General features: G+C 44.3%; 1 protein-coding gene across 3 annotated transcripts in view; it reads left to right on the plus strand.

Annotated features, from left to right (window-relative positions):
- Positions 1–1,279: 1,279 nt before the first annotated feature.
- Positions 1,280–12,052, plus strand: part of LOC137423654 (sodium-dependent phosphate transporter 2) — a 55,963-nt gene continuing 45,190 nt past the window's right edge. Inside the window, exons 1-3 of one of the 3 annotated variants that reach the window (XM_078773914.1) lie at positions 1,280–1,321; positions 7,664–8,430; positions 10,064–10,204. In XM_078773914.1, coding sequence (XP_078630040.1) covers positions 8,142–8,430; positions 10,064–10,204 — 430 coding nt within the window. In that variant the 5' untranslated portion in view covers positions 1,280–1,321; positions 7,664–8,141. Of the gene's footprint in view, positions 1,591–1,828; positions 2,208–7,663; positions 8,431–10,063; positions 10,205–12,052 lie in introns of those variants that run through there. The other 2 variants (XM_068111029.2, XM_068111030.2) reach the window with 2 other exon arrangements.

Below are 12,052 nucleotides of genomic sequence, written 5' to 3' on the forward strand. Positions count from 1 at the left end.
GTACGGCCTTATCTCGTCCTTGTCGTCTTGGTGGCCGCCGTCCAACACCCGGCTCCTTTCGTCCCGCGGCACGCCTCAAACGCTCCAAGTTCCACGGCCCCGAGCACCACCAGGCCTCGTAGGTTCAACGGCACACCCACACCACGAGCTCCCTTGCTCCAAAGGTCCCACGCAGGGCTGCACAAAGCAAACGACTCCACTTGACTCGACTCTCTGCGGGAGTGCTGGCGCGGGAGTGCTGGCAGCCAACTGCCAAGTGCCAAGTGCCAGCTGCCAACGTCTCAGTGCCAACGTCTCAGTGCCAACTCTCAGTGCCAACTCTTGACTGCCGACTGCTGTGTGCCAACTGCCAACGAACTGCCTAAAATGGCGTCCGACCGTCGCTAATATCTCTGGCCGATGACGTCACATTGGCGCACTCCTCAGCCAATAAAAAGCCTCCCAACTCGCCGGCTCGCCCAGGTTACGCCCTCTGCGGCATCACTCCACTCTCCCGTCCCCGACCCCCGCGGTCCTTGTGTTATAACACGTGCCAGGCGAGGTTTGTAGGCCTTGGAGGTGTAAACGGTGGCGGCCAATTGTGGCGGTGGTTTTGGCCTGGTTTCCTGTCCGTTTGTTCCGAAGTCATTGTCAGGGAAAGGAATTATTTAATGTTGCGCTAAGGACCTAACTAATGTTTATGTGGTTTGGAGTGCCATAATGGACAAAGGTTTGACTACTAGGTGAAACTCACAGGGGCGTTACCTTTAATCCCTCACTATTTAACACCCGAATCTCCAGGTAGATCCACAATCATACATATTACCCCGACAAACGCCTAAACATCAAGAACTTATTACATGTAGAGTCCCTGTCACGACAGTCGAATACCTACCTATCAGATCTACCTCGCTCTAGATGTTGCTCTACCAAAATTCATAACAATACATACATACATACATACATACATAGATACATACATACATACATACATGAAAACATAACCTCCATCCACCTTCGGTGGCGGAGGTAACAATACCCTCGGCACAGGGAACCCAGATCACGCCTTTTGCATTCGGCTGGAGAAATGGGGATCACGTGGTCAGGCGTACCGGATACACTTTGCCGACTGAAGCAGAAGCACCATCGACTTTTCAAATCGGGTTTAAAATGTATAAAAGAAACGTGGCTTACAATATAAACTCCGCAATATTTTTTTCCCCTACAGCCGAAGTATTTAGGTACGTGGCATATATAGAACCTCGCGACTCTGAAAATGTTATTAAAACAAGAAAGAGGCAGAAGAAGAAGAATAAGAAGATAAGGATGATCCGGAAGTATGGTAAGAAATTGTTTGGGAGGGGTTTTGTGAGGTATGCGAAAGATGTCTCGAGAATGGATGATGGGGAGGAGGTCATCAAAGGAAGATAATTTTATGAATAGGGAGGGAAGGCGGAGTGAGGAAGTGAGGGGTGTTGTAACTTGGAAGGCAGTTAATTTGGCGGGCAAAGCCGTGACGCGCGAACATCTTTCCATTTACCCCGCTCTCTAGGTTGTGAGGTACTTTCGTACGGAGTTAGTACAGTGAAGCTGCGCCGAGTATCATTGAGGGTGAGTTTTGAAAGTTCGATTTAAAATTTTTACCCGAAATTTAATTTTAGTCACACGAACGATTTCTTTGTGAGCGACTCGTTCCCGCCATGTACGAGGTCGGTTCTTCATTGACGTGACGTGTTATTGAATTAACTAATTAATTAATTACAGACTTCTGTCTGTGACTGTGAGTAATGATATATTTATTTATTTTAATGTAGATGCCCATAAAGGTCGCGCGGCCGCGACCTCTGACGACGTCAGTGCGCGCGTAATTTCTCCCTGCGATGTCCCCTGTGGCGGTGCGGGCCGACTGAATGGCCGACGATGGTTTTGACTTTTGTTCGTCCTGTAATGTAATCTTGCGTGGCGGAGCTGCGTTCGCGGTTGCTATTTCTGGTGACGCCACATGCTCGACTCGCGCCGTCTCTCCCTCTCGAGCCGTGCACGTCCATGGTCGTCCGGTCCGTGCCTCGTTAACCGAGGAGCTCGTGCGGCGTGCCTCCGCGACACCACGTGTGCAGCTGTACGGTACAGTACGTACAGTACAGCATCCACGTGCGTCCCTTCAACCCAGCGACGTCGTACCGAAGCGAGCACCGATTAGTCAATAATTACAACTCTAATTGGACGGTGTAAGTACATTATAATGCTGTAATTACAATATATCTGGGGTTCTACCCTTTGTTCTCCCCATATGTTGGCACAATGGACGAGCTGCTTGTGCTCTTGCTGTTTCGTAGCAAACTTATTGGTGATAATAAACCTTTTAAACTTGATATTTACCTCCACCATCGAAGGTGGATGGAGGTTATGTTTTCACTCCTGTCTGGCTTTTTGTTTGTCTGTCTGTCCGCTTGTGAACAAGATATCTCAAAAAGTTGTGGACGAATTCGGACGAAATTTGGCAGAGATGTAGCGTATGTGACGAGGACGAAATGATTCGATTTTAGTGAAGATTCGGATCCGGCTACTAGAAATTTTTTAAGTGATCCTTCACCATTGGGAGATCGGGCCAAAAACGATCCTTTTTTTTTTTTTTTTTGTATACAACATCGAGGCTCGTGAAAGAGCTGACAATCACACAAAAAGTCAAACACACAAAACACAAAATAAGGGGAGCGGTAGACAAGATGGGGAGAGAGGGGGAAGGACACAAACGCAACATTTGAGAGCAGGGACATCGAGAGAACTGTGGGAGGGAGAGGGCTTGGGGGGAGTTGTGAGAGGTATAAAACATATGGACACTGCAAGGACTTCCAGGAAAGAAGTTGGAATTTCAAAAAAGTGGATCTGGGGTAGATATCTCATAGCAGGATATCTCAAAAAGTTGTGGATGGATTTGGACAAAACTTGGTGGAGATGCTGGGTGTGTGACATGGACTAATCATTTCGATTTTGGTGAAGATCTGAATATGGATTTGGATACAAGAATATATATATATATTTTACGTGATTCTTCCCTATTTAGAGATCGGGCGAAAAGCGAGATATAACACATTTGAAAATGTTGTGGACGAGTTATGACAAAACTTGGGGGAAGAGCTGGTGAGGCGACAACAAACCGATTAGATTTTGGTTCAGGTCCAAATCCAGATCTGGCCTATCAGTGGGATACAAAACATAAACTCTTCAGCAGTGTGGTGGTATCCGCTCTATCGAGTGCCGTTCAGGTTCATTAAATATTTCATTCTCGTGTCTAATTTATTATCCATTATCACGTTTGTGGATGTTTAACGCTTTTTTAAGGCTTGTGCTGTAACTGTTCTTGTGTTTGCCGGAGTTTGCATTCCGTGCATGGGGATGAGCGCAGAGACCCCCCAGACGGGACCCTACGACCCCTCGTTTGAAATGTCGATTAATAAAACGCCTTTTTGTTATTGTGGAGCTTCTGTGGCATTGCGAGATTGGGTCCAGTGTTCCTCTAAAAGGGATTCGATGGTCCTTAAATAATTGCTTGAAGTAAGTGCATTTATCTAGATGTGATTGATTATTGGGTTAGCTCGATTATGATTAAGCTTTAGGATGTAGTTTTTTTTTTTTTTTTTTTTTGTATACTGAATCGAGGCTCGTGAAAGAGCTAACATTTATTTCACAAACAAATCAACCAGACAAACAAAATATATAAAAAGAGGGAGCGAAAGACAAGATGGGGAGAGAAGGGGAAGCACACAAACACAACATTTGAGACAAGGGAGATGTGTGGGAGGGAGAGGGCTTGGGGGGAGGAGGCGTGGGAGTGGGGGGGGGGGGGGGGTGGGAGAAGTATAAAACACAAGGACACCAAGGACTACTGAAAACGCGTGCTAGAGAAGATCCAGGACAGAAGTTGATATTTCAAAAAAGTGGATTTGGGGTGAAATTAGTGGGGGTAGAAAAGATAAAGGTTTTGGATGGGGGAAGATAAGAGATGGTGGTGATCAGCTGTTTTAAAGACCTGGAGGGTGGAGTGGGATTGAAGAGTGAGGGAGTTTGTTCCAGAGGTGGGAGAAAAGAGGAATGAAGGAGTGAAGGTGAGCAGAGAGTCTTGATTTTGGCAGTTTAACCATAAGAGGGTTGCAGGCAGATCTTGTGCGACCTGTAGGAATATTTGGGGGACAGAGCCCAGAGAGACCTGGGGGGGGCAAGGCCAGAGAGGAGTCGGTAGAAGACAGAAAGACTACCAACCTGCCTGCAGTGAGTGGGTGAAAGGCCCTCGGAGTTAGCTTCATCGCGGGAGATTCCTATGATTCTGAACGCTTTGGTTTCAACAGCGTGAAGACGAGCTAGGTGTGAGGCAGGAGCACCGGCCCAGAGGGGAGAGCAGTATTCCATTGAGTTGCAGATGAAAGCCTTGTATGTGGTGAGGAGCTCAGGTGTGCCAAGGAAGGACTTCGCACGACGGAGGATGCCCAGTCGGCGACTGGCTTTGGATGCCAGATTTGAAATGTGGTTTTCCCAGGAAAGATCATGGCAGTGGGAAGCTAATAATAAAATAAATAATAGTGAAGTGAAGTGAAGCTAATTATATAGCTAATATAGCTAATAATAATAATATAGCTAATATAAATAATAGTGAAGCTAATAATAAAAATAGGACCACTGGACCTGTCGCTTATCTGGGCCCTGGCCTAATGTTGTCACCCAAATTTTGTAGTATTCTGACTGGTGGGTCTGGGGAAGATTTTTGAAGGGATTTATGTGATTTTCCAAAAAATTGACCAAGTCAGCCATTTTGACACACTTCTGGTCACCTATTTGGCATGACCTCCACAATTTAACATCCATGCCCTGGCCTAATGTTGTAACCCAAATTTGGTAGCATTTTAACTGGTGAGTCTGGAGAAGAAAATTTTTGAATGAATTTTTGCAACCGCCATTTAGACACAATTCCTCTCACGTGGTCGGTATAAAAACCACCGTTTAGAGGCCATTTTAGACATACGTGGTCGGTATGTCCTCCGCAATTTAACATCAGGACCATGTCCCAATGTTGTAACGCAAAATTGTTAGCATTCTGACTGGTGGGTCTGGAGAAGATTTTTTTGAAGGAATTTACTAAGTCTGCCGTATTTTGACCTACTTAAAGTCACGTGACCGGAAAGAGCTTTGCAATTCCTGTTACGTGTCAAAAGCAGAACATTGTTGCCAAATTTCAGCCGGATCAGCCCAGCAGTTTGGGCTGGCGAAGTTGAAATAGGAGGCGGACGGACGGATGGTGGGTGCACGATGGCGATACCTTATCTGGAATTATAATTCCAGATAAGGTAATAATTATACCACCCTTTCATTATTTGACCACAAGCACCAGTAGCGAGTTAGAGTTACAGTATTCCATCGCTCTAAACTACTACTAATCCGCATGCCCAACCAAAGGGCCTCGCGATTCCTAACGGGGAGTGGGCAGGGGGGAGGGAGGGGTTTGTTTTAGGCTATATATATATATATATATATATATATATACTGTATATATATATATATATATATATAATACATACATACCTCGGAAGGTTGACAGGCCGAGTTGTTTTACCGGCTCTACAGGAGCTCAAATTTGAGACCGTAAGATCGGAAGTCAGCCACTTTAACCATTAAGCCAACACCAGGGGTGTATTCAATTACCACGTCGTTTCTTGTAGAGTGCTCATCAAGTTGCTGAGCACTCAAGCAAGCACTCCATTTGAAACTGTCAAGGAACCACTGGCTTGGGAACCACTAGCTAGCTGCTTAGTAGCTGAAGACACCCCAAGCCTACACCATGCAGTATAAATTAATACTTCTTTTCAAGATTGTTAAAAAAAATTCCGGAAGCCAAGTGCAACTGAAGCAGTCCTAGTTACCTCACCTTTCTACACTGTAATAACATGACGGGTCACAGCTTAAGCCTCAGTCACACTGGATCGTACGTTTTCTGGATCGTGCGATTGGTGGCAATTTGGCCGAGGTACGACCAATCGGCAATGTTTGCTACGATCTCCATTTGCGATCGCATACTGCGATTGCTCTTAAGACTGGTGGTAGGTCATCTTACGATTGGTGGTACGCGTGGTCATGCGATCACCAACGATTGGAGAAGATCGATCGCAAGATCAATCGTAGGTAATCGTGCGACTAGTGGTGGCGATCAGCGACCGATCGTACGATCAATCGCAGCCAGTCGCAGCCAGTCGCAGCCAGTCATGAGATGGGTCGCTCGATCAGATCTAAAGGCTCGCGATCGTGCGTCAGCATCAGTAGTCACTAGTTACATACCTCTCAAGGAGTACACTTTGTCGAACTTTTCATCTGAAACTATAATTCGCTATGCCTCCCAAGAAGGGAGCTGTGGCCTGGCAGCTTAGTTCTGCACATTACTTTGTTGTGTTAAAGATTTTACTTTGACAAAGAACTTTGTTTGTGTATACATGTATTGATTTAATTTGTATTTAAAATAATAATTTTTTCCATTGTAATATAAACCAGTCATTTATTACTCAGACCATACAAGCACAATAAAGACAACTAATTATTACTTTTTCTCCTGACATACCATGAAATAGCATGTTTATTGTACAAGTTCATTGCAAAATAGATATGCAAAAATAGATCATACACATAGCATATAATATATGATACACATATCTCAAAAAAAATAATCAAAATTCCAACATTCACACAACAGTTCCTAGATCATGTTATCCTGCCACGGGACACTGCCGACGTTGTTGTAGTAGTGCTTGAGGTAAACATGCACAGCCTTGGCGAGCTAAAGACTGGTGGTACCACCAATCGTAAGGTCGTGCAACCAGTCGGGACAGGTCGTGACTGGTCGCACTACCGATCGTGAGGTCGTACGACAGGTGGCACCACCAATCGTCAGGTGGCAGGACCAGTAGCACGACCAATCGTGCGACTACTTGACCCCTGCGATCATGCACGACTGGTGGTGCGTCCATGCGCGACTGGTGGTACGACCATGTAAGACCTGTCTGCGACATCTTACGATTTGGAATCGCAGGTCAGAAGTTTTGAACATGACCATCGACTTTGCTGCGACTGATTTTGCTCTGGCGATCACCCACGACCTCTGCGACCAGTCGTGCACTCTTTCTACGATTTGCCCGCGATTCCAACATTTTTCGGTCGCAACTAGGTCGTAACCTGGTCGCAGGCCCGGTGTGACTGGGGCCTAAGCCCACGTGGTGCTTTGCTGAAGAAATGGTGCGTTTTCCCACTGTTCAACAATCCTTGTCATTTTCCACCTTTGAGCCACCTAATCAGCAGGTGATCATTGTCTTTCACTCAAGAGAGTAGTTAATGCATGAAATGGTCTCCATTGTAGATATATTGGCAGGACTAGTCGGTAGCTTAGCCATGGATGGATGACGTTGTACATGTGTAGTAATTGTGACGTCAGAGAAGCTCTCGTCCAAAGGTGAATGTGCTGTGTCCGTATCAGTTATTTCCTCAAAAAGTCAATAAACACCTGAATTGAATGTTGTGTTGATACAGAGCAGACATGATGGGGCAGATGACCTTCTGTATCAAAGTTCCTTGTGCATTCTTGTATACATCCTGGTGCATCTCTTCCATTTTAACACTGTCTCGTGTTTATGTTTCCTTTTCTTTCTAGGTTGATCCTTTTGAATACAGGAATTGAAACCTTTCTGTTTTGAACCATGAAGATAGAGTGGAAGATTTATTTTGCCTCAACAAAAGCAGCATCATTTACCCATTTAGCTGTTCGATAGCAATTTGGAACAACCTGGTTATCAGTCCCAGGTAGAAATAGCTAATTAAGGTAATTTGAGCCATATTGGTTTCTCAAATCTATATATTTTTGAAGGTACTTAACTTATGTTGGTAGAGGGAAAGTGTAACTTATTTTTGAAGTTCCAGTATTTAAGAGCATTTCTTGAGTTTTATTTGGTAGTTTGACCTGATCAAAAACTTTAGTGTCTTCTGTTGATCCTTTATTTTCTTTTTTTTGAAAGTCATAACGGTTCTGTACACGTTCAAGGTCTTATTGAAAGGGATTAGGACTAGGAGCATTCGGCGTAGGCAGGCTATGCAATAACAGAGGTCGTGTAAGAAAATTGAAGCTGTGAGCAATGGCGGACTCACTGGAGCAGCTTCTGCTTGGCATTGGTTTCGTCATTGCATTCGTGCTGGCATTTTCGGTCGGTGCCAACGACGTCGCCAATTCCTTTGGCACGGCTGTGGGCTCCGGTGTGGTGACTCTCCGTCAGGCCTGCATACTCGCATCCATCTTCGAAACGCTCGGCTCGGTGCTGCTCGGAGCTAAAGTCGGGAAGACAATTCGTAAGGGCATTGTCGATGTGAACTATTACAACGAGTCTGAGCCAAAACTAATGGCTGGACAGGTCAGCGCCATGGTTGGTAAGTATTTGAGTAGAAAATCTGTTTGCTTTTCTTTTCGTTGTCGTGCATGACATGTTGATGAGCTTTTGGGTTTTTATGAATATTGAAGTTGTAAGGTTATCGTATGACAATTTGGTGCAGTAACTTCAAGGTGGGCTGACATAATGGCCTAGAGGTACGCAAACTCACCTCAAATTGTCAAGTCTACCTTCGAATCCTGACCTAGCTATAAATTCATCCTGGTTTTTCAAAAATGGTGATTCATCGATGTGCGTTCGAATGTGCATTGATGTCCCTCAAATGGACGTTAAACTGGGTATTCCATCTTTTGGCATTAGTTGGTGGAAGTTAAAGAACCCACAGTGTCCTTTGCGAGGAATAGGCGAGCTATTGCTGGCACAACGACCAAATTCCAAATTCCTGCCTTGCCTACCTGTGTGATTTGTGACCCAACCAGGATGCAGCCAAGTAAACCGCGGTAGTACCAATGCTCTGCATAAAGTATGGTTCATGACTATGAACCGCAAGGTTTTTTTCACATCCTACTATCCTATCCTACTATATAAAATACAGCAATGTATGTACATCTGTTCCTTATGAAATCAAAAAACAGCTTGGCCGACCTCCACTAAATTTTGCATTTGTGCTTGGGGTACCCAGGGTCAGGTCATCGGCATTAAATAACTGATCCTCCCCACCCCCTGGCAGGTATGGGGAGACGACTTGTGATTTTCATGTGCAAGTGGTTTAATCACTGACCCCTGCCTGAGGGAGGGGATATTGCGATTGGAAAACGATGCCAATTCTGGAATTCCAGGAGTGGGTAATGACTAGTTTGTACAAATATGTGGGATTGTGGTGTTTCATCTACAAGTTTGAGAAATGATGGAATGGACAGGTGTTAGCAGGTGCATATTAGAGTTGTAAAGTGGTCATGTGTCCTGATTACCTTCCAGCCATGATAGGCCCTTCTAAAGAAGCCATCCTCGTTTGGCCTTGCTCTTTCTAGACGAGTGCCGCCACTGCTGAAACAGGCATTTGCATTTCCCAGTGTTTGTTTGATGAAAAAATGACTCGTCTTCTGAACCCCCTTTCTATACCCCCTTCATTTTCAGTACACAACCCCATCCATTACCCTTGCAAATATTCCCCTAATTTCTACTTTCTCCAAGAAGTGCTGGACATTTGCAAATTTATGCATTTTCGCCTCAAAAATGGTCAATGATTGAAGGTTTTTTTTGTTCTTTTCGCCATTTTTTAAACCTTTTTGGAGCTTCTCTTCCTCTTCTTCTTCTTCTTCTTCTTCTCATCTGTGCCTTAATCACAACAGTTAGGGGTCGGCTACTCGGATCCGCCTTCTCCATTCGCCTCTGTCCTCTGCATCTTCCTCTTGCAATTCCACGCTCTTCAAATCTCTTTCCACGACCTGCCTCCACCTTTTATTTTTGTGTGCAGGTGGATTCAGTTGTTGTATTCTACTTTTATAAATATTCAGTTGTATTCTACTTTTTCTTTAACTTCATTGTCTCTTTTTCCTTTTGCCATAACCCCCATTTTTTAAAACCACTTTTTGATAGTTATTGTCCCCTTCCCCAACCTCACTTGCATGTAGATAGTCCCTTAGCTTGGTGTACGGCTACCTTTTGTGCAGGCTCAGCAATGTGGCAGCTGATTGCTTCGTTCCTGAAGCTTCCCATTTCGGGCACACACTGCATCGTCGGAGCCACTATTGGGTTTTCTCTTGTGGCGATAGGAGCACAAAGCGTGCAGTGGAGGACTCTTTTAAAGATCGGTGAGTTCAGTGTGTGCATTTGGTTAATCAACTTGTACTTGTATGTGGCTGCATTTTATATGCAGGTTTGTTTTACTGTGTGCCAACCAAGAATGGAAAACACGGACGCTCAAAATTTGATCTTGGCAAGCTATGTCCCCATGGGTAGAACAGTCAGATAACTGCTGACCCATAATAAGGTGGAAATGAGTGAGGGAGAGGGATGAGGGTAAGCTATTCAGTCAAATGTTTAAGATAAATAAAAAACTAGTACTGTATTCCAGTTTTCCTTTTGTAATTGAGCTATCCCACATCCACCGCCAAATTGAGTTCAGTGCACTCATATAATCTTAGTGTTCCTTCGGTGTTGATGGATTAATTTTCTTCAACAACATTTTGGAGTCTTTTATTAATCTTTGCTTAATGGGATTGTGAATGAGAACCTGAACTTTGACCCCCTTTTCCTTCGGACTTGCACCATGTTTGTTGGCTCACTTTACGTGTCAACAGCTTAATTTTTCTCCCTCTTTGTAAGACGAGATATTTCTCCCAGTTGCTCAAAATAGTACAAAGTTTCTACCGTTTGTTTGACATGTGCATGAAGGACTTGGTGGTATCTATATCTATATAACTAACCTATCCATTGTTACGAATCGCCATTTGATTGAATGGCTAAGACCTGCTAGCTTCAATCCCAGAGGCTGGTTAGATCCAAAAGAATAGAACTGACGACTAAATCTGAATAAAAACCCAGAAACGGGATATACGGCTGTAGCAGATGATCGAGTGGTTGTTACAGTATCTTGAAGCTCATGGAGATCAAAGACATTAAGAGACAGCACTCTCCCTTTATCTCAATTGCAAAGACACGAGAATTGCGGTCGCAGCATCAGGAGCTTGTGGGCTGAGATGGCCGGACAGCATCTCAGATCTACTGTTGAGTGAAGTCTGTGTTGAGCATTGAGTTGGAGCCCTTCTATATATTGGAATGTTACAAACTAATTTGATTCCATGCATATCATGACTGTTTACTCAAAATCAAGATTGGTGGGTTAATGGTTAAGGTGGCAAGGTTAGGGTCAGCTTCTCCTTGCTCCTCATGGCGGTTAGCATAACCTCAATGACGGAGGTCGACACCAGCCTTCATGAGCAAGAATTGTTCTTCATTCTGCATATTCCGGAATTTCTTGCTGATTTATACATCGCCGTAAACCCAAATAAGGTGCTGCATTGGGGACTGGTTACCATTGCAAAACATGGCTTGCTGCATACTTACTGTGGTCTACGTGGAAGGTTTGTGCATGGGATGTGCCAATGGAGCCTGGCTCGGAGGGAAGTAGTGCAAGGTAGTTGACTTCTTGCAAAGACAGCCAAGCTCTCCTCGCTTGAGTTATATTGCATGATACAGGATGTCTTTTCCCTACTGGCAAGTCTGTTGTCACTTGTTGCTTGCTCAGTAGTGGCCATCACTACCCAAAGTCAAATGCGTGCACTTGAGATTAGTTAACCTATTCAGTTGCCATGGAATATAATGGATTTCCTCTTGACATATGGCTTGGTTTGAGAATCATAGATTACTAACTATATCGGGGGCTGATTGGGGAGTGCGTGAACGTCATCTGAGGTTACTAACTATACTAATGGAGGGGGCTACTCATAACAATTTACGGTTTAAAAAAAAAAATTTGGAGCTTAAAAATGCGACATGTTGCAATGGACCGGGAATGGGAAATCTGTGACACTGGATGGAAACTACCAAAAAAACAAAAAACATCTGTGCTGAATGTTGCTGGCACAATATCATTCCTTGATGGTTCAGCAGATAACATTTTGACTCTTCACTTGCATTGAACAAAACAAAAGAATAAA

This window comes from Myxine glutinosa, chromosome 3 (genome assembly GCF_964187855.1).
Source record: "Myxine glutinosa chromosome 3, kmMyxGlut1.1, whole genome shotgun sequence".
Taxonomy (NCBI): Eukaryota; Metazoa; Chordata; class Myxini; order Myxiniformes; family Myxinidae; genus Myxine; species Myxine glutinosa.